The sequence below is a fragment of the Phyllostomus hastatus genome, unplaced genomic scaffold, assembly GCF_019186645.2.
Source record: "Phyllostomus hastatus isolate PE091 unplaced genomic scaffold, TTU_PhHast_1.1 phas_contig_159, whole genome shotgun sequence".
Lineage (NCBI taxonomy): Eukaryota > Metazoa > Chordata > Mammalia > Chiroptera > Phyllostomidae > Phyllostomus > Phyllostomus hastatus.
In genome coordinates, this window is record NW_025333640.1 from 560,643 (window position 1) to 584,280 (window position 23,638).

Consider the following 23,638-nt stretch of genomic DNA (forward strand, 5'->3'; position numbering starts at 1 on the left):
ATTCAGAACACAACAGTGTTGGATTTCTTCAAACAAAAATTGTGTCTAGAGTGGCATTGTTGATGGCCACTGGCTAGGTAAGCTGATGTGTGTAAATGTGTGTGCACATTGTTCTGTGTGTGTGTGTGTAAAAGTATGGAGGAACACTGAGAAGGGGACATTCTGACCCTCCAGGATCAAAGAAACTGAGGCAGAGAGGTTAGATTGGTCTCCTAAGTACATGAGATCAAGGGCAGGGTCTAAAGTTAGACAGAAATTCCTTTAAGTTTTGTCCACATGACTCACCAATGCAAGGCTCTTGCTCTTGGGTGAGATGAGCAATTTGTTCCTATTATCAATGGGGATGTTAGTGCTGACCATCAGAGAAGTTGGTGTCATGACCATTCAATGAATCAATCTTGGTAAATGCCCAGCATCTATGGAGTTCCTAGTTAATATGAGTTGCCAGCAGTATTTTTAATAATTTAATTCAGTACTAATGAGAATTATTTCTACAACCAAGGAAAATAGAATCCAAAAGTGGGTGGACTCTCAGGGATAAAAGGATAACGTTGATACTCTTGGCTACATAAATGAGGCACTCAGTGAATATTTACTGAATAAAGAGATGAGAGAATACATGAAATTACCTGAAAATTATAGGTCTTACTTCTATAAGTTTTCCCTCATGTACTCCTTATTACACTACCAGGAAATTTTATGTCACTTTTGTATAGGGTTCTCTCTTTCCGGCAGAGTTGTCCTATAGTGAATGGCTGATTCTGGTACCTTCTTACCTGCTGTCTTTTTTCTTTTTTTAAGATTTTACTTAGTTATTTTCAGAGAGAGGGGAAGGGAGGGACAAAAAGAGGGAGAGAAACATCAATGTGTAATTGCCTCTCACATGCCCCCTACTGGGGACCTGGCCTGTAACCAGGCATGTGCCCTGACTGGGAATTGAACCAGCAACCCTTTGGTTCTCAGGCTGGCACTCAACCCACTGAGCCACACCAGCCGGGGCTTACCTGGTATCTTGAATGGTGGAAACCTCCTTATTGAGGGAGGAAAGTTTATTTCTCAAAATCCATAGAATTTGAAAGTAGAACATGAAGTTTATCTGTGGAAACAGCATACAAAATTAAGTTAGAATTTTCTTTTGAGGCCATGTCATGCAATCCAACTTGAGGCGAACCTAACAATCCTTCCCCAAAAGATACAGGCTTCATAAGGATGGTAGGGACATATGCTCTGGTCTAAATGGCTCAAGGCATATAATCTGTGGCACTTGGTGCTTGGTACTTGTCTCAGGGTGACTACATAATTTATCATTCAAACCAGGATGATGGATATAAATGGAAAGTCCCTGGCCAACAGAAAAACATGTTATCTTATTCAGAATAGATACTTGCTAAATATTTGTTGAGTACATGAATATAGAATTTTTAAAACGAATGTCCAGGACAGGGTTATTTATGCAGAAGCCAGGGAAAGACACAAGCAACAGTATTTCCAGTAAGGGGGTTGATCACATCAGGCTGTATTTCCTTACTTTCATCTCATTTCCCTTTAACAGATAAACACTCTCTATGCTTGGCTCACCCAGGGCAAGCATACCCATAAGTAACCATCACTGGTCACTTACCAAGATAATGAGAGCCACTGGCCCCATGAAGCTCCAGATGAACCCCTTATCAAGCTTGAGCCAGCAGCTGTTGAGAGAAAGATATGGATTCACTGATTATTTCTCAGGGAAAAAGGTGGAGGGGGGGGCAGGGTCAATATACATTCCTGTAACAAGACCTGAACAATGCCAGGAGCTGTTTAGTTCAGACTTGGCTTCAGATGGAATCCGACAGGGATCTTCCTCTGATACAGGCTGTGTGCTCTGAGCCTCGGTGTCTCCAGGTACAAAGTGGGGCCAAAGGAAGTACTGAGAAAACTTAAATGGCTGTCTACCAAGTCTTGGAATCAGGTTGGGTCAATCCTGTGACTTGGTTGTTCTCCAAGAGTGTGTTAACTATTCCAGGTATTTTGCTACTCCATATAAACTTTAGAACCAGTTTGTCAATATCCAGAAAATGTTCTGAAATTTTGATTGTGAATGCAATGTGAGCCTATACATCAAATTGGGAAGAACTAATTTCTTGACAATATGCAGTCTTTCTATCCATAAACATGAACTATTTCTTCATCTATCTGAGCTTTCTTTGATTTCCTTCATTAATGTTTCCTCATATGCATCTTGTAGGAAATATTAAATGAAGTAATGTGCACACAGTTTTTGGATACAGTTCCTGGCAGAGTTAAGGCTCAGTGAATGTAGGTATCCTAATAATGATTGCTATAATAAAAAAGAGTAAAAATTACATCATTTGAAAAGCATTATGTAATGGGAATCATATGAAATGTAACCTTTTGGTGGTTATTAGACCTCTATGCATATGATAAAATTGCACAGAACTAAATACACACAAAGAAGTACAAGTAAAACTTGTATGAATTAGCTCAGTGAATTGCTTCAATGTCAATGTTCTAGGTGTGACCAGGAAACTTTGGGAGGTGTGGATGGGTTTATTACCTTGATTGTGGCAATGGTGTCACAGCCAATGCATATGTCCAAACTCATCCACATGTGTACATTAAATATGTGCAACTTTCTGTACACCCCTTATATCTGAATAAAGTTGTAAAAAACAGCTACAGCTCTAAAAACTACCAAAAGACTATTCTGTCATGGCATATCTTGGCAAAGGTGGTTAAACATTCTGGAAGGGGAACGAGCAATATGAAACTGGCAAAAACAACAAGCAAGCACCAACACTTGGTGGGCAGAAAAGCTCCCACTCTTAGTTCTATTCCAAGGGTTGAAAACTATGGCCTAAGGGCCAAATCCAATCCACCCCTTGCTTTTATAAATAAAGTTTTATTGAAACAGCCATACCCATTTGCTTACAACTTGGCTGCTTTTACACGACAAGGGCAACATTGAGCCATTGCCACAAAGACCACATGGCCTGCAAAACAGCTACAATTTGGCCCTTTGTAGAATCTTTGTGACTCCTGATATACTCCACCATCTCCAGAACCATGCTGGCAAGACACAGGGATTGAGTTGGAGACCAGGCATTCTCAACCTCAATACACACAGCCTCCACCTGTTGTTTTAGCATATGTGCACTTACTTCCTTACCCAAGTCCCATTGCCAAAATACTAACTTCATCAACTACCTTTGCAGAGCTTTGCAAGCTTTAGTGAGGCAGCAAAAGATGGCTGTTAAAAACACTGCCTTGTGAATTCTGACTTACTGCCTTTTAGATGTGACCTTCAGAAAGTTTATTAGATGCACTAAGGACTAGATGTCCTGTGCATGACATGATAAACAGTGCTGAGGAAGAGATGAGCTTCTTCAGACAGAAAGCACTACCTCTGATATAGCACACACCCTTGAGATTTGTTGCTATTGTTATTCTTTACATTGTGAAGATTAACCTCAACCTACTCAACCCACTGTTTCAGAATCCTACATGTCACAAAACCCACAAGCTCTTAATGTGAGTCCATGGGTTTTCTTGCTTGCCCCTGAACTTCATCAAGTTGTATTAAAATTTTTCACTTGCCTGGGGAAATAGACCCTGAATTTCACCAAAATTCTCGAAGGGATCTAACCCCAAATATGCTGACAACCACAGCTCTAGAAATTACCAGTAGAAAATAAAATCCAGGCTTAAGGAAGAACTGTTTTGAAGTATAATTAACAACTGGAAAATGAAATTTAAAGTGATTTTTTTTATTTCAAATCACGTACTGGCCATGAGTACCACTTCCACCATAAATGGTCTCATCATACTTACTGAGTATATGTTCCATAATTTTTGTGTCCTACTGCTGCAGACACAGCCACAATCAGAGCTGGAATCCCATAGCCTAAAGGGTACATGAAGCGCTTCTTGAATCTGCCTGCGCTGGTGTAGTTGGCCACCCTGAGGTTCCTGACAGTGAGGAAGAGTTGCAGCCCTATGAGGAGCATCCAGGTAAAGGAAGCCAAGTAGAGGTAATGCAATACCCCAGCGATGATGGAGCACAGCACCTGGAAGGGCAAGAAGAATTAGGAAGGTGGTGTCAATGTTTGCACCTGATTATATATATCCTCAGCACTTATTTCCGGGATGCTGGCTGGAATTTCAGTTTCAACACCTGTGACATTTTGCCTGAGCCAGCACATTTCCTGGGGGCCTTACTGGCCATCGAAGCCTGCTGGCCTCATGCATTGGGGCAGACCAGAAGCACCAAGGAATGAATGCCACGGGACCAGCCCTCAAATCCATGACAGATGAGCATTGGTAAATAAATACTCCATTGCCCTTGCCCTTTGGGAGGCTGTGATAGTTAATTTTTACGTGTGAGCTTGACTGGGCTAAGGGATGTCCAGAGAGCTAATAAAACATTTTTGGGGGTGGTTGTGAGGATGTATCTGGGAGAGATTAGCATTTGAATCAGTAGATGACTGAAGAAAATGGCCCTCACCAGTAAGTGTGGGCACCATCCAATCCACGCATAGAGGGAATAGAACAAAAAGATACAAGAAGGGCTAATCCACTCTCTTCTTGAGCTAGGACATCCATCTGCTTTATCCCTTGGACATCAGCAGTCATGGTTCCAATAAAATGTTCTTTATAAAAACAGACTGTGGGCCAGAATTGACCTGAGCACTGTAGTAGGTCAGCTTCTGCACATTTTGAAGTGAAGAGACTAAGGGCCAAAGAAGTTAAAATCGCTCTGAAGATTACACCTATAAACAAAAAGTATTTGAAATCCAAAATGTTGGCAGAGACCATATTTATTCTTAACCATAGCACTTCACAGCCTTTTGGGGGGGGGGTGGAGTAGTGCTTTTATAACCTTCTAATGGGGAGATCGTAGTCTTTCAGTGTTTTGATATGGTATTGATTTTTCCTAGGTGTAAAAATATAGTGATGAACATGATCATGATCATGATGAAAATAAAAGCTAATATTGTTCCCTGGCTGGTGTGGCTCAGTGGACTGAGGGCCAGACTGTGAACCAAAGGGTCACTGGTTCAATTCCCAGTCAGGGCACATGTCTGGGTTGCAGGCCAGGTCCCCAGTAGGGGGCGTGTGAGAGGCAACGACACATTGATGTTTATTTCTCCCTCCTTTCCCCTCTGTTGAAAAATAAATAAATAAAATCTTTATTTTTAAAAAGCTAATATTGTTCTGAGTGATTAATCCAGATTATGTTTTATCTTGCTAAGCCTTTACTAGAGCCCTATGATGATGTCCCTGTTTTAGAGAGGGAGTTTAAAAGGGGGAAGTCACTTCAACAAAGTCATTTAGCAAGTAGAACGAAGAGCTGAGTTTAAGTGCAGATTGCATGGCAACAACACTGTCCACTCAAAGTATAATCCTCCATCAGTTCTACTGAAGATTACAAATTTATCTCTAAGAAATGACTTCCTAGCCAGAGTACATTTCCTAGCATGCCTTGCAGTTAGGCATGACCATGTGACAGAATTCTAGCCAATGGAATGTGAGAGGAAGCGATATGCACCACTTCCTGAAGTGGCCCACATAAACCTCACTCATGGGACTCTGCCATGCTCTTTTCTCTTTACAGTTGGCTAAAGTGGGAAGGACCCCAGGGTGACCTTGGAAGCTGTCTGTGTGGGAGATAAAGAGCCTCCATCAGCCTGAGGTCAGAGGATAGACACCCTTCAAACCTGTTTGCTCACCTTCTGCTGATACATATGGGTAAAATGAACTCCTTGTGTGATAAGCCACAGAATTTTGAAGTTCGCATGTTACAGCAACTGTAAAGTGGTCTAATACCATCTGTCTGACTCTCAACCACTTTGCTCAATGGCACCTTAGAAAGTGGGGGCCTTGTTAAAATTAGAGAGGAGAGCTGAAATGGGGACTCTTGTATTTTCCCCCAGGTGATTACTGCCTCTCTCCCCATCTTTCCTCAAGACAAGATGGTGTATTTGTTTATTATAATAAGGAAATTTGGTGAAAGTACCTACCTCAGGCTCAGTTTGATCAATCCCTGTGAGGAAGAGCAGGTGGGCCAGGAAGAGGCAGATGCAGAGCTGCAGGTGGAGGGAGGTGCTGGTGTTCTGGATGGCTTTGCACAGCAGGAAGGTGAGGGCCGCCAGGAGCAAGCACAGCAGAGAGAGGCTCAGCCCCACGTAGGTGATCACAGCCAGAATGGGATCTGCCTACAAGCCACCAAAGGAGGGACCCATTATAGTTTCCAACTGTGTAGTTATGTTCCTGATGGAGAGTCAGGGACTTCACAGTTCAGCCCCTCAGATGGGTGACTGAACTCCTCCAACACTTGCTATTCCCACCTTCAAAGTGAGGACACACATAAGAGCATTTACCGCACAGGGCTGTTGAAAAACCAAAACCACTAGGCTGGTGCCATTTAATAAAAATATGTCAGCCATATGTGTAATTTCACTTTTACGGTAGCTATAGTTTTAAAAATGTAAAAAGAAAGCAGTCAAATTAATTCGATTATTATTTAATAGTTCAAAACATTAGTTCAATGTGTTGAATATAATAAAGTAGCAAAAATATCAGTTCAAATTAAAAAATCAGTGTAAAATAATTATGAATGGCATATTTGATATTTTTTTCCCATATCAGGCCTTTGAAATCCAGTGGGTATTTTACACATACAGCACATCTCAATCCAGATGCTATATTTTCAATAGTGAAAGTGAAATATAACCTTACCAGAAAAATATAATTGAGTTTAACAGAAAAAGATTTTACACTGCCTCTTTTTTTTATATTTCAATTACAATTGACATTCAGTGTTGCTTTATGTTAGCTTCAGGTGCACACCATAGTGATTAGACATTTTTTAACTTATGAAGTATTCCCCTCAATAATTTTAGTGCCCACTTGAAACTGCACACAGTTATTACAATTTTATTGACTATCTTCCCTATGCTATATTTTACATCCCTGTGACTATTTTATAACTGCCAATTTATATTTAATCCCTTCACCTTTTTCACCCAACCCTCTGTCTGTCCTCTGTATCTATGAGTCTGTTTCTATTTTGTTTATTTTGCTCTTTAGATCCCACATATAAGTGAAATCATGTGGCATTTGTCCTCATCTGACTTATATCACTCAGCGTAATGACCTCTAGATGGACACTTAGGCTGCTGCCATATCTTGGCTATTACAGGTAACGCAGCCCCAGGGCTTCCTGTTAGGAGCTACAACACGATCTGTGCTTGGTAGCTGTCTGTGCTGGGCCTGCACACACGTGGGAGAGACCACTCCAAAAACTAAGGCTGGCTTCCACCAGTACCAGACCTGGGGCTGTTCAGCAAAAGGCACAAAGCACCCCAAGATCTGCCACCACCTAAAGAGCCTCAGGTGGTACTTGAGTTGGGAGTCAGCAGGGTGGGGCCAGTGGAGTTCACCAGGCTAATGATTCAGATTTGGATGTGTAGGTGTGGGCTCAGCCTAGGCACAATGGCTGCCATCCCTCCAGCCCTTGCCCTGAAGCCACATTACTCAGTTTCTCCTTGTGTGTTTCTGGTAGCCACCCACAGGAGTGCCTGCAAACCAGAGTTTGTACACAGGTCCTTTAATAAGACACCTGGGTTTCAAGCAGCCTTCTGTCTGAATCCCCACTCCATTTTTCATGGGCTCCTCTTCCCAGCACTGGTGCTCTGGGCTGGGGGAGCCCAGCGTGAGGTTAAAACCTCTCACTCCTCCGTGGGGACATCTGCAGCTAAGACATCCCTGTGGATTCTCAACCACCACAAGTGGGTTTGGGCCCAGACCATTTCACATCTGTGCCCCTCCCACCAGTCTCAATGTTGCTTGTTCTTTCTATCCTTAGTTATAGGACTTCGGTTCAGCTAGTCTTCAGATGGTTCTCCAGGATGATTGTTCTAAAGTTTAGTTGTAATTTTGATGTGCTCACGGAAGGAGGTGAGCCCCTCCATCTACACCACCGTCTTGATTGGAACTCTACAATGCTTGTTAATTTAAATAAACTTAAATTTAAAATTCGGGTCTTCAGTCACACTAACCACATTTCATGTGCTCAATAGCTACATGCGGCTGGTGATCCTATAGGAAAACACAGCACCCAAAAGTAGTTTCCATGAACACTAGGATTTCTTTGTCTTTTTCCAGTGTCTGACATGGAGTAGGCACTCATACATGAAGTTGTTGAGTGAATAAAATCAGCCCATGTATTAATTATGCAATAAATGGTTATCATACAGTAAATATTCAAAAACTGGGAACTAAAAAGAAGTAGGGAAAGAAATTAGGTAAATTTCTTTAAACCTGAGTTATCCTAGACATGTTGGGAAGTTCAGGAGGCTTTGCTTTTTCGTTGGTGATAGTCACCTTTTCCTGGTCTGACCAGGAAGGTTCGGCCGTAACTCTCTCCAGTGGAGGAGCAGATGTTTTTGATCCCAGGTCACCTAGGACTTTTTCCCTATAGGGGCTGACAACCCAACTTCCCAATGTCTGACCACTGCCTTGACTAACTTGAGCTTGCTCTGCCCATGCCATGGAAGCATCAGAGAATTGTTGTCCCCTGGATGTAGTTTTCAACTAACAACTGAAGGGAGGTAGGGTATAAATACCCCAGCTCTCTCTCTCTCTCTCTCTCTCTCTCTCTCTCTCTCTCTCTCTCTCTCTCTCTCTATATATATATATATATATATATATATATATATATATATATATATATATATATATATATATATATATATATATATATCCCTCTCCAGTTAGAATGAACTACACTGACCTCCAGTTACCTACAGTGGGATGTGGCTTGATGATGCTCTCTGCATGGCTTCTATCCTTTTCCTATTTCACTTCCCCAGCCCTCTTCTGGTGCTTCCTGAAATTACCTTTCAAGTTAGCTTGACTCCACATATTAAGAGTCTTTTTGTAAGACATGGAACAAATGATCTCCCAGCTTCCTGGACACAATCAGATTCATAAGAGGGGACCATGGGTCTTGGTACCTCAGGAACAAGAGCCACGAGGACAGCAAAGCTGGAGAGGTGGAAGCACTTGCATACGGTGTAAGATTCATTGCTGCCCGCAAGAGTGCAGCCCTCCGTCGACCAGCTGCCTCCCTCCTGTGATCCTTCCCAGTACACGCACAACTGTTTTGTTCTTGCACCACCAGGCTGGAAAGAGAACAGCATCAAAGTGTCTTTCTTTCTTGTTTTACTATTTCAAATTCATGGGTTGGAAACTATGGGAAAGCCCCATCATCTGGAACACATGTGGGGAAGAATTTTATACCACACCTGTGTGGGCTTCAGTCTCACTGATTCTGTCCTGCTCTGGTCATCTAAGAGCCCCTGAACTGACCCTTGAGAACTGCTTTACCCAGGCTGCTTGTTATTTGTGGGACCAATGAGAAGAACTGGTGAGAGATCATTGGATGAGAGCTGAAGAAGTTCAGGTGTTTCTTCCATACTTCTTTTCTGCTTCAGGCTATCTCCATCTCCAGCAGGGCAACCCCACCTTCATGCCTCCATCCTTCCCTGGGCTCACCCCTTACCCCCACCATTGCCTTTTTAGGCTTCAATGTGATAATAGCTTCTCTGGAGCCCTCAATACTTTCTGTCAGTTCTCTGAACCTTGGATGACCAGAGTTGGATTCAGAATACCTACCAAAACCCTGATGACATACCCATTTAAGTTAACGCCTAGAGAACCAACCCTGGGTTTTGCTCACCTGTGTATGTTTGAAGGTCAGGAAAACAGGTTTAGACAGATAAACTTTTTTCTCCACACCAATGGTGCCACTCACAACATGAGAGTTCATTTTTATGTCCACTATTCCTCTTCTGTCACTGAAAAAGGATCCATCCAGAATATCCCCAAGAGACCCGTAAGTGATTAGCGCAACATTTCTTGCTGAGAAAACAGAAGAGAAATCACTTTATAAGGGAGCTACAGTTTGATGAATTGGCATTAAAAAACCCTGTAAGTCCCCACACCTTGGCACAGTGCTTAGAATCTGAAGGTCAAGAGAATGCATCTTGGACACAGTACCTCTTGTGGTTCTTTTGAAAGCATCAGCGCAGTCAATATCCATTGTGTTATTGCCAGCTTCCAGAACAGTCTTCTCACTGGTCTCATTGCATGTCTTGGTTTCATAGACTGGAAACATATGAAAGTGAGTCCTGCTTAGCTCACGTCTCATGCCTAAGGATCTTGCTGAAGAACTCCCATCTGTGAAGACCCACTACTGCTGATTCCATCTTCTGCATGCAAGGTAGACCAGATGTCACTCCCTTTCACTTCTCCAGTTGGTGGGGATGAAATGGTGAAACTGTCCTGAGCACCACACACTGGCCACCCAACTCAGAGGGAGAAAGGGGATAGACACACTTCCGGGAGCTTGAACTCATGGGGAGGGGGGTGGAGCTCAACATTTACCATATAATATTTGAGGGGAAAAAAAAACAAATATGTGTGCTGGAGTATCTGGTATGGGGGAAACTTAATTTTTTAACCAAAAGAAGCTTAGCATCCAAAGGAAATAGCCTCTGGGGCAGATCTGCATTTGGGAAGAATCCCTTGAGTGAACTTCCTCCGTGTCATATAAACACACAGTCTGACAAAAGATCCCTCCTCCCATAACCCTTTGGTCATGACAAAAATGATTGGGATTTCTTACCTATATCAAGCTCTGGATTTTTGTGCTTTCCTAGAGAAGTAAAACTGTAATTCCATATAGCCGATTCTATGCTTTCAAGTCGTTGGGTAGCCTCTTTGGCAATGTACTCTTTGCTTCCATTGTTCCTTAGAGTTGTCTTTCAAAGAAATAAAGCTAATTAGGTAGACTCTTACATAAACTTTAAAAAGCAGGGAAATACATAAATGTGGTTGGGTGAGCCCAGAAGACAATAACATTAAGGTGCTGCTAGGCTCTGTGCTATCACCCTGATAGGACTCTTATTTATCATATGTAGCCCTGTGAAGGGTGTATCCTTAACTTCATTGTATTTATGAAGACAGGAAGGTTTTAAAAATGAGGTATCTGGAACCTTCAAACAGCCTCTTACGGAGAAAGATAGGCAATGGGAGGTGGCAAGGAGATGGAATGAGGTTCTAGATGCCTGACGCAGGTCTTTGAATGACAGGTGGGCCATGAAAACCCCTTCCCAGAGCTTCTCAATCTTCTCAATTGACATGTGGGGCCAGATAATGGTTGTGGAAGGCTGTCCTCAGCGTTATCAGATGTTTAGCAGCATCCCTGGTCTCTGCCCATCCACTAGATGCCAGTGACATTGTGGCTGTGCCAACCAAAAATGTCCCCAAACATTGCCTGAGACATTATCCCCCTGGGACAGAGGACAAAATCAGTGTGAGAACTGCTGTATCCTAAAAGTCATGGGGAGACATGGAAGACCAGTGAGATGTTTCCTAAACCTAGCTTCACCTTACTCACCCAAATGTTCTCAGGTGGCTGTGTATTCTCACCAGTGTCCTCTGGGAAAGAAAAGTAGCTATTAAATCAAATATTGAAAATAACACACCCTGGCTCACATCCCTTCTTCCAAACACCCTCAAGTTGAATCTTTCCCTGATGCTTCCACATCCTATCCCAGTTTCTCTCTAAGAAATCCCAGATGTCTGCTGCAGTATGATAAGAGAATTAGGATGGAACTTTCACTTCATTCATTCAATCAATAGTAATTATTGAGCAACTACTAAAAGCCAGGCACAATGCTAAACCTCATGGAGAGAGGTTGGTATCGAAACAAAGGGAGTTCCCTTCTAGGGGTTGCAGACAGTGAGGAGTCACTAAGCCAATAATGACAAGCAATTAAGTGATTACAAGGATCCAAGATGTCCATACATGAATGAGATGACTTGGGAGTATACAGAAGAAGCCCCAGAATATTGAGGGTACAGAGAATGTTTCCCAAAGGAATAGATGTTAATGAAATTAACAAGATAGAAACAGTAATAACACTTGCCGTGGTCTACACAGCACAATACATGAAGTGCATTCAGATGCATTATCTCATTTAAAGGAACTCAGCATGTAGGTATGCTCAGGTATGTAGCATAATAGCTAATATTAACTGAGCTTTCTCAGGTGCCTAGCAATGCACTAAATATTTTACATGCCTTAATAATCATAGGTAAAGTGTATTCATTTCCTGGGGTTGCTGTAGCAAAGTACCACAAACTGGGTGGCTTAAAACAACAGAAATTTATTCTCTCATAGTGCTGGAAGTTAAAAGTCCAAAAGCAAGGTGTCAGCAGGACTGTGGTCCCTCTGAAGTTTATAAGATATATCCTTTGCTGCTTCTTGCCTCTGGTGGTTGGCAGCAATCTTTGCTGTCTCTTGTTTTTTGGCAGCCAGACTTCAGTCTGTGCTCCTCTCATTACATGTCCCTTTGTGTGTATGTCCCTATGTCCAGATTTCCCTCTTCTCTTTTTTAAAGATTTTATTTATTTATTTTTAGAGAGAGGAAGGGAAGGAGAAAGAGAGGGAAAGAAACATCAATGTGTGGTTGCCTCTCAAGCGTCCCCAACTGGGGATCTGGCTCACAACCCAGACATGTGCCCTGAGTGGGAATCAAACTTGTGACCCATTGGTTTGCAGGCTGGCACTTGACCCACTCAGCCACACCAGCCAGGGCCAAATTTCCCTCTTCTTATAAGGGTACCAGTCATACTGGATTTAGGGTTCACCCTAATCTAGTATGACCTCATTCTGATTTGATTATATCTGCAAAGACCCTATTCCTAAATAAGATTACATTTACAGTTTCCATGAGTGGACTTGAATTTGGGGGAAGGTATTTCATCCAGTACCTGAGGTAAGGCTTCTGAAATGACTCACAGCAATCTCTGCCTCACATTCTCTTATTCACACCCGTGTGTGTGAATTCACTCCTCCCCCTGACTCAACTCAGTGACTCATTTCTAATGAATAAAGTACAGCAAAAGGGAAAAGATGTCACTTCTGAGGTTTGGTTACAAATGACTATGATTTCCCTTTTGTTCACACTCTCTTCCTGGCTATTCTAATGTGCTTGTTATAATAAAGCAAGCTAGAGAGGCCAATACATCCAAGAATGAAGAGCAATTTCCCACCAACCACCAGAAAGAAAGTGAGGCCTTCAGTCCAATAGCTTTCAAAGAACTAAATCCTGCCAGCCAATCACGGGAGTGAGCCTGGAAGCAGACAAACCTTCAGATAAGACTGCATCCCCAACCAATGCTTTGTAGCTGTGAGAGGCCTAGAAGTGGAGGTAAACCATGCCTCAATTCCTCGACTACACAGACCATGAGCCAACATATATGTGTTGTTTTAGGCCTTAGGGTCATTTGTGACTCAGCAACACATGACTAGTACAGTGGATGCTATTACTATTCTTCCCACTTACGGATGAGGCATTTAGAAGTTAGTCATTCCCCAGAAGTCAGCTGTAAGCAATAGCGCCAGAGATCAAATACAATCTGTCTAACTCAAAATATGGAATTATGTTAGGAATTAACAAATAAGTCAGTAGGTTGTGGATAGTGAGAACCAGGCTTTTCAGTGTTGAAGAAAAAGGTTACAAATAAGGGAAGAAGGAAGACTACATCAAGCCCTGGGATTGGACTGGGATTGGAACTAGCAGTATGAAGTCATGGGTTTTAATATATACACAGATAAAATGAGTGAGAAAGAAACAAGTAAAGAAGTCCAGTAGAAAATTAGAAATGTCATTTTGTTGTTTATTTATTTGTTTGTTTGTTTGTTTGTTTTTATTTTTAGAGAGAGAGGGAAGGGAGGAAGAAAGAGAGGGAGAGAAACATCAATGTGTGGTTGCTTCTCCTGCACCCCCTACTGGGGACCTGGCCTGCAACCCAGGCATGTGCTATGACTGGGAATTGAACAGGCAACCCTTTAGTTCATAGGCCAGCACTCAATCCACTGAGCCACACCAGCCAAAGCTAGAGATGTCATTTTGGAAGCCCAGAAAAGAGATATAAATTTATAAGGCAGTGATGCTCGGAAAAGATTTCAATAATGAGTTGAGGGACAAGGGCCAGGACAGATCTCTACTCTCTTGCCCTGGCCTGACATTGGTGGAGCTCTCAAAGTCTTCCCCCACCCTTCCTTGTTCTTGGTGGAGAGTATTGGAGGTTCTTACCGTAACATTCTGCATGATTCATTTTAAAGATACCAGCCACCCAATTGAAGAGAGGAACATCTGGGACACAGCTGCAGTAGTAGCTTCCAATTTCATTTCTGCAATATGATGTCTGCTTGCACTTTGCCTGCCCCGTCTTACACTCATCAATGTCTGTAAATCAAGAGAAAACATTGCTGTGCATCCTCATAGAACTATACCATTGTCCCTTGACCATAGAATCTCTATTATGCAATGTCATTCATGAATGTACCCAGAACAACATTTATTCTTGCATAAAATGACTCCATATGACAAAGATGATAGTTCTCCTTTTATTATAAACCCAATAAATCCCAATTAAAAATATCTACAAGTACTTAATGGAGTGAGATGAGTTGCTACCATCACGCAAGAATAGCCAGAAAAACTACAAGGTGGGACTAGCCTTCCAGACATCGGTGGACATGAGAATGTACTACAAAGGCTCAATAAAACAATGAGGTGCTGGTGCATGAAGAGGGAAACCAGTGGAAGAGACTAAAGGTCCAAAAATAGACCCCAAGACACATGGAGCTTTAGAATCTGACAAGAGTGACACGTCAAATCACTGGACAATATGTTCCTCTGGCAAAACTGTGGAAGGACAGATGCTCTCCCATATTGCTGGTGAGAATGCAAACTGGTACAGCCTCTCTGGAATTAAATTTGGAAAATTTGGAATATTTGGAATATCCAGTCAAGCTACATATGGATTTACCTCTTCTCTCAGGTGTCTCACTTCTAGAACTGTACTCTAGAGACACACTGCCACAAGTATTAGAAACTGCCTAAACATCAGAAACAACTGAAATACCCATACTTAGGAGAGGGTTGAATAAACTGTGGTTCATCCCAAAGCTATAAGAAAAGAAAATGGGGACAATCTCTATGAACTGACTTGGAGTAATTTCTAGTGTATGTTTAAGCTGAAAAGGCAAAGTTCAAAAGGATATCTATGGTGTCCTATCAAAAGTGTCATAACCACAGAGGACAAGGAAAGACTGAGGATCTGTCACAGATGAGACAAGACTAAGGGCCATGACCATTGAAGGCAATGTGGGATTCTGAAACAGTTCTTGGAACAGAAAAAAGGGGCATTAGGGAAGAATGAGGGAAACTTGAAACAGGTCTGGAGTTAACCTCATTCCCTGGTGCTGATCTTTGTACTGTAGCCATGTCTTTGGTTGAGCTTAGGGAAACCAGGTGAAGGGAAAAAAGAATTCACTGTGCTGTTTTTGCTATTTTTATTTAGGTCTAAAACCATTTCAAAATAATAAGTAAAAAAAAAAAAATAAGTATATCCAGCATTGCATGATCAGGAAACAAATGAACGGAAACAAAAAGTAGATGGTGGGAGCCAGGGGCCGGGGAGCTGGTGCTTAGTGAGGACAGCGTTTCAGTTTGGGGAGATGAGAAAGGCTCTGTGGATGGATGGTGGTGATGGTTGGGTAACAATGTGAATGTGCTTAATTTCACTGAAAGACACACCTAAAAATGGTTAAACTAGTAAATTTTATGTTGTGTGTATTTGCCACAATAAAATAAAACAAATCCTAGCCTACCATTGTGTGCTTCACATTCTGAATTCACACTAAAATTCCATCAATAAAATGTCCAGTTCCACCAATCAGATATTCAGGAGTGACATTTTTCTTTGGTATTTAAGTTGACCTTTAGAATTTGTGGAAATGAAAATGGATTTTGGCTAGAGCAGATGGGAGTGGTGAGAAGTACAATTGGAAAACTAAGTTAGAGTCAGATCATGGTAGATGGCGAGTGCCAAGATATTTATTTACATGTTCTCCTGGTCAATGTGTTTTTATTGAGCATCTACTATGTGAGAATACTATTATCTGTCCTAGGCATACAGAGATGATACCTGCCCTGGGGAAGTTCTCAGACAAACAAGCAAACAAAAACACCACTGCTTAAGACTTCAACAGCCTAGGGTCTTGGGAACTCTACCTTCCTCTAAAGAAAAACCACAAGTCATCAAGCCAGCATCAGAATGGCAGCGGGAGAGTGCATAGGGGTAGGGACTTCACTAAGGGTTTTGGCACTATCTTGTAATATTCTTGCATCTTTGCAGCATACATAACCCAGGGTTTGGGGCACAGAAGGATGCCTCTGCCCCCTTCCAAATTCCAAGGTGAGTGTGGATTGCAACACCTACCTTCACATTTCTCATAAGATTCAGTAAAGTATTTCCTCCCAGATGTGGACTCATACCCATTATTACAAACACAGTGGGTATCATTGAAGCAGCTGGCCTTTTCAGGGCATGAGGGACAGAAAGCTGCAGGAAACACAAGATTCTTTCATTCATTTGATTATTTATTTACTCAAGAAATATTCATTGAGCACATTGGCTACCAGACTTTGTGGTCAAAAGAATGTCCTCTTGGGAATAGTTCCATTGGCACCTATCCAACTACTGAATACACATGCCCAAACCACATCCCGCTTCTGCCACCAACACCACTTTTGCTTGACACTAGAACTTCTATAGCACCTGTATTTCTTTACTTGGGGTCTTTCTTTGGCCACCAGAGTCCTCTTTGCTCACCACATGATGGGTAGCAATGTTTTCTCTGCCCTCACCCCTGAAGCAATTTTCTTAATCAATGACAGACAAGAGTAAGTGCATTAAAAAACCCAGTTCTCTTATCATCAAAAATAGAGAATAAGATGTGGCAATATTGTAACCCTAAAGCGTTGCTGGTAGGAATGTAAAATGGTGCAGCTCTTGTGGAAAACAGTATGGCAATTTCTAAAATTAAAATTAAAATTGTCATATGATCTAGCAGTTCCATTCGTGGGCATATAGCCAAAAGACTTGAAAGTAGGGTCTTGAAGAGATAGTTGTATACCTTTGTTCATTCCTAGCAGCATTATTCATGGTAGCCAAAAGATGAAAGCCGCCCAACTGCCCATCAACAAATGAATGGATAAACAAAATGTGGTCTGTTCACACAACAGAATATTATCCAGCTTTAAAAAATAGAAATTCCAACACATGCTGTGACAAGGATGAAGCTTGATGACATTGTGATAAGTAAATAAACTCATTCCAAAAGGACAAATGCTGTATGGTTCCTCCCATGTGAGGTCCCTAGAGGAGTCAAATTTATAGAGAAAGTAGAATGGATGATGCCAGGGGCTGGAGGACAGGAATAGGGAATTAATGTTTAAATGGGGGAAACAACTTCCAGGTGCACGTTTCTTACTATGTCCAACAGCAGTCCCCATGGGATAGAAATCCCATTGCCCACATGTCACTTGCTAGATAATGGACTCTATATTAGCTCCTTGCCTTCCCACCTGACTTCCTACTTCCAGCTGGTGCTTCCTAGGATCACCTTGCAGATAAATTATTTTCTCACAAGTCCTTATCTCCAGATTTGCTTCTGAGAGGACCCAATCCAAGCCATGGGGCAAAGGCAACAGTATATCCCAGAATGATTTGAGACACAGGCTTTTGGAAAAGAAAGGGTAGAGTCCCACAACCACCAGCTGTGTGACCTTGAGCCAGCCACTTGTCTAGAGGGCCATTGGTCAACTAGAAATAATGTAAGAAACTTCTTTGAAGGAATGTCATGAGGATTGAATAAGATGGAGCACACAATTGGCTTAATATTGAGCCTGGTGCAATACAAAAGCTAAATAAATGGGGGAGTCATAATGGTGATGGTGGAAAAGGAAGGAGCAGTCCTTGGGAGCACCAAGGAGTAGGCAGACGGTGCAGGAATTAATATTCTCTCCCTTGAAAAAGACTCCTTCCTTTTTCTGGAGGCAGGCTGCAGACCTCAATTTCCTTTACCCTACCTTTGACAATCATAGGCTCACCTTTAGAATTCTTCGCTTCTGACCCTGACAGAGCTAGCAGGACACTGAGACCTGAAATAGAAAAAGAAGAGAATAGTTCAGGAGTGGGGGTGCCCTGGGGTTTTGCTTGGCTAAAGCCTGGGTGAGTTAGAGGTGTCAAATTTATAGAGAATAAATTTCTCTATAAATTCATACCCCATTGTTCACATTACTGTAGACTCTTCCAGGTAAAATATAAACACAAGGGTCACAAAGGCATCATGTGTTACTACAGGATGAGAGCTACATCTGATTGCAACTAGAAAAGGTTCTATACCCAAGTGTAGTGTGTGTGTGTGTGTGTGTGTGTGTGTGAGAGAGAGAGAGAGAGAGAGAGAGAGAGAGAGAGAGAGAGAGAGGAGGTGTTCCCACACCAACAAGCAATTCTGGGGCATGAACTGGGTGTTTTACAATTAAACTCAGTTCTGACATTGTCTACCCAGAGATTGCATCAGATTCCACATGTTCAGGGCTATAGGTTGGAGGTTCCAAGGATCCCCTGTTAATTTGCTAAAGTGACTCACAGAACTCAGGGAAACATTTTACTTACTGGGTCACTCGTTTATTGTAGGAGGATACAACCCAGGAACAGCCAGGTGGAAGAGATGAGCAGGGTCAGCTATAGGGAAGGAGCACTGTCCTCTGGGCACCACCTTCACAGCACCTGCAACTGTTCACCAACCCAGAAGCTCTGCGAACCCCAACCTTTTGAGTGTTTATGGAGGCTTCACTACATACACATGATTGATTAATTAATTGGCCATTGATGACTGATTCAGCCTCCAGCCCCTCTCTCTCCCCTGGAAATCAGGAGTGCAACTGAAAGTCCCATAGTCAAAATGGTGGCATAGGTAAATGCAGTATTCATCTCCTCCCACAACTGCATTAAAATTACAACTAAACTACAGAACAATCATCACTGAGAGCCAGCTGAAGTCTAGCTAAACAAAAGTCCTACAACTAAGAATATAAAGAAGATGCTACATCAATACTGGTAGAAGAGGCAGAGATGCAAAGCGGGCTGGTCCCTCACCACTAAGTGGTGGTTAAAAATCAGGAGGTATATCCCAACTGCCAAAATCCCCCCAAGGAGTGAGGGGTCCCAGCCTCACACCAGGCCCCACCAGTCCAGGGTTCCAGTGCTGAAAAGAGAAGTCCCCATAACTCCTTGCTGTGAAAACCAGTGGGGATTGTGACTGAGTGAAACAGAGGGCTCCTGGAGTTCCAGGCATTCCTTTTAAAGGGCCTGGGTATGGATGCACTCAAATTCATTCTTCCTGGCTCAAGCACTGGGGCAGCAGCTAGAAAGGGGACAGGAACATGAAGGGAATGACTGAAGTGTCTGGATTTGGGGCAAAATGTGGAAGAATAGCTTTCTCCCGGACAGAAATGCTGGCAGAAGACATTGTTCATTTCCTGGGCTCTCTCCCTGCAGGTACCGGAGGGCACCATAACTGAGGCTCCATCAACCTGGCTAACACTGTCCCCCCTGCCCTGGGGTATTCCCTGAAACCCCACCCCAACCAAACTGAGGGCCCACCCAAGCCATTTACAGTGGCTTTTTTATATAAACGGCCTATTTCAGCTCATGCTGAAGGCTTCCCTAAAAATTCTCAAAGATTCACAAACCACAAAAAAGCAGCATCTGGCCTTGGCATGCCCTATACCTGCTGCTAAGCAGCCACAAACCCAACACTAGTGGCAGCTGGACTCGGTTTGCAGGTTGGCCTTTCCCAGGCACCTCTAAGCCCAGCATAAGTGGCAACCACCTGAAGATCACTGTAGCTCATAACAGGTGGCTCTAGGCAGGTCCCAGGCAGCAATTGACCTTGGTCTGCATCCCCTGGGAAGCCCTAGAGCCAGTGCCCCTGGTGTACAGCTTTAGATCATGGTGGAACACTACCCAGGCACCACCACAGGCCACACACACAAGGTGCTGACTCAGGAAACACCAGAGCCCCACTGACCTTGGGGTCAGCCCCTGCACATCAGCTCTGGTGCTGTAGTCACAGCTGGCCCTAGCTACCAATTGGCCTGGGGTCAATCCCTTCCATTCACATGCCAACAGCAATCAAAGCTCAACTACAACAGGAGGGTGCATACAACCCACACAAAGGGTGCACCTGAAGCCCGTGGCTTGGGTGACCAGGGAGGCTGTGCCACTGAGCCCTGCAGAACACCTACTACATAAGGCCACTCTAGCAAGCCTGGGAGACACAGCAGTACTACCTAATACATTGAAGAAAAACAGGGAGGAATAAAACAGGAAAACAAATAAGCGTGTTCCAAATGAAAGAACAGGAGAAAACTCCAGAAAAATAACTAAACAAAATAGAGACAAACAATATAACAGATACAGAATTCAAAATAGTAGCTATAAGGATGCTCAAGGAACTCAGGGAGAACTTCAACAGAGAGATGGGACACATAAAAATGGGGATAAAATATTAAAAAGAACCAATCATAAATGATGAATATAAGAGCTGAAATGAGGGAATCAACATTAGAGGGAATTGACAGCAGATTAGATGAAGCAGAAAATCAAATCATAAATTTGGAGGACAAGGTAGCATAAAACAATCAAAACAGCAAAAAGAAAAAATAACTTTAAAAATAAGGGTAATTTAAGGGGCCCCTGAGTCAACATGAAGAACACCGATATTTGCATCATTAGGGTTGTCAAAAGGAGAAGAGAGAGAGCAAGAAACTGAAAACCTATTTGAAGAAATAATGACAGAAAACTTCCTGGCTTAAAAAAATAGACCAAAAAAAGTCCAGGAATCACAGAGAATTCCAAACAATCTCTTTGGAGAGGTTTACACTAAGAAATATCATAATTAAAATGACAAAGGTTTAGGACAAAATGAGAATCCTAAAAGCAGTAAGAGAAAAGCAGTTACCTACAAGGGAACTCCTGTAAGACTGTTAGCTAATTTCTCAACAGAAACTTTGAAGGCCAGAAAGAATTGGCATAAAATATTCAAAGTAATGAAAAGCAAGGACCTACAACCAAGACTACTCTACCCAGCAAGGCTATCATTTAAAAAGAATGGATAGCCCTGGCTGGTGTGGCTCAGTGGATTTAGCACCAGCCTGTGAACCTAAAGGTTGCTGATTCAATTCCCAGTCAGGGCACATGCCTGGGTTGCAGGCCAGGTCCCTGGTTGGGGACATATGAGAGGCAAACAGTCAATGTATCTCTCATACATCAAAGTTTCTCTCCCTCTCTTTCTCCCACCCTTTCTATCTCTCTAAAAATAAATAAACAAAATATTTTTTAAAAAAGAAAAGAAAGGATGGATAAAGAGTATCCCAGACAAGAAAAAGCAAAAGGAATTCATTGCTACCTATCCAGTGTTGCAAGTTAAAAGGTATTCTTTAAGAAAAAGGGTGGGGAAAATCAAAATAAGAATTATAACATGGAATAAAAACATATCTATCAACAATTCCTTTAAATGCAAATGTATTCAATGTTTTGATCAAAAGATATTGGGTGAGTGAATGGATAAGAAAGCAAGACCCTTACATATGCTGTCTACAAGAGACTCACTTCAGATTGAAAGGCACACACAGCCTGAAAGTAAAAGAATGGAAAAAGGTATTTCATGAAAATGAAAACAAAACAACACAAAGCTGGAGTAGCAATACTTTTACCAGACAAAATAGACTTTAATACAAAGGCTATAACAGGAAACAAAGAAGAACCCAGAAATCCAAAACACTAAGTTGAAAATACATATGCACCCCTATGTTCATTGCAGCATTATTTACAGTAACCAAAATATGGAAGCAACCTAGGCATCCATCAGTAGATGAATGGATAGAGTGGTACATATATATAATAGAATATGACTCAGCCATATAAAAAGAAACCTTGCCGTCTGCAACAGTATGGATGGATGGACCTAGAAGGTACTGTGCTGAGTGAAATAAGTCAAACAGAGAAAGACAAATGCCACATGACTTCATTTATATGTTAAATCAAAAAAATAAATAAATGAACAAAAATTAGAAATGAATGGACATATACAGAGAACAGTTTGATGGTGGCTAGATAGAAGGGATACTGGGGAACTGGGTGAAAAAGGTGAAGGGAATAAGAAATACAAATTAGTGGTTCATTCATTTCTTTTGTCATTTTCAGATTCCACATATAATTGAAATTATACAGTATTTGTCTTTCTCTGCCTGCTTTATTTCACTTAGAATAATACTCTTTAGGTCCATCCATTTTTTTAAAAAGCAAAGAGAAACAGATGAAATTAATTTTAATACTATATTTTATTTAAACCACTCTACCCAAGATGTTATCATTTCAACACTCAAGCAATATAAAACAAATTATTCATAAAGTATTTTACATTCTTTGCTGTATGTATTCAGCCTTTAACATCTGGTGTGAACTTGGAGTGGCCTTATTTTGAGTGCTCAATAGCTCCACATGGCTGGCAGCTATAGTACTGAACAGCACAGGCCTAACCTCTTACTAAACAGTGCATTTTCTGGAACAAGGGGAGACTGAAATAGCAAAGACTGTGAGAATCTTAGGAGTCCAGGACTGTGGCAAATTTGGAATGGGCAAGAATGTTTTCAAGATGATCTGTTTTGAGGGTGACCTAAAAATGTCTAGCATATGACTAGACAGAGCTGCCTATGAAGTTGGAGGTGGCAGATATGCAGACCACTTTGCCACCAGTTTCCGAATATCACCCCCTCATGGTAAGTGGGCAGGATAACCAGACACTGGGAAAAGGATTTGCCCTTATCCCTTTCACTGGACGCAGGCTGAGTTGGAATCCTTTGCTAAATTCTGGAGACATCTGCTTTCATGGCCAACATCAGGCCCCCAAGTGTGTAAGTGAGACAAATAAAATCCAGGTAACTTGGATTCGTATCCTATGGAAGGGAAGAGATAAGGCCAACACCTGCTCTCCCCACCTCCTCTGCTCTATACCATGAGCACTGGAAAAACTGTCATATTTAAGGACTCAGACTATTAGGCTTGTTGGGAACAAGGAAATTAAGAACTAAGTTTAACCTTAATAGACAAGAACCACATTGTAGCTAAAAAGAAATGATAAAAGAGACAAAGTACAGTCAAAGCAAACATCTTGTGTCTAGCAGACGCTCTCCCCTGGGTAGGCTAGATAAGCAGTGCTTTGTAGTTTTTAATGAGAAAATAGAAAACTAGCTAGCTAGAGCCAGGAGATTACTAGGTTAATGAACAAACATCCTGCCTTCCCGCCTTATGCAAGAATGCTTGGTTTGAAATTCCCACGTGCGGTCTTTGTAAGCGAATTACTAACTGCCACGTCTACTTCTGTATAACGCTTGCTTGACCACCCATATATAAGAACGTAGTTGTAAGCGTTCGGTGCGGCTCTCGTTTGCAGCTCCTTGCAGGCACTGTGTCGCTGGACACTTTGAGAGTTCGCCCCTGCGCAGGTTAAACTTGGCCAATAAAGTAATATCTTTGATACCCTGAAAGTCTCCGATATTCGTTCTCGAGTTTGCTGGATGCTACATTTTGGAGGCCCCAGCGAGATCACAGGTCGGAGACTAAAGGGACGGCTCGAGCTGGG

The 23,638-nt window shown here is 42.1% G+C and overlaps 1 protein-coding gene across 1 annotated transcript in view; it reads right to left on the bottom strand.

Moving 5' to 3' along the window:
- LOC123813826 (adhesion G protein-coupled receptor E4-like) overlaps window positions 1-23,638 on the bottom strand; it is a 43,870-nt gene that overhangs the window by 5,921 nt on the left and 14,311 nt on the right. Inside the window, exons 3-14 of the mRNA XM_045831221.1 lie at window positions 18,039-18,089; window positions 16,366-16,488; window positions 14,172-14,324; window positions 11,465-11,505; window positions 10,691-10,826; window positions 10,063-10,170; window positions 9,743-9,924; window positions 9,018-9,185; window positions 6,021-6,215; window positions 3,832-4,067; window positions 1,622-1,688; window positions 1,005-1,096 (exon numbers count right to left, since the gene is read on the bottom strand). Of these exons, the coding sequence (XP_045687177.1) occupies window positions 1,005-1,096; window positions 1,622-1,688; window positions 3,832-4,067; window positions 6,021-6,215; window positions 9,018-9,185; window positions 9,743-9,924; window positions 10,063-10,170; window positions 10,691-10,826; window positions 11,465-11,505; window positions 14,172-14,324; window positions 16,366-16,488; window positions 18,039-18,089 (1,552 nt within the window). The remainder of the gene's footprint in view (window positions 1-1,004; window positions 1,097-1,621; window positions 1,689-3,831; window positions 4,068-6,020; window positions 6,216-9,017; window positions 9,186-9,742; window positions 9,925-10,062; window positions 10,171-10,690; window positions 10,827-11,464; window positions 11,506-14,171; window positions 14,325-16,365; window positions 16,489-18,038; window positions 18,090-23,638) is intronic.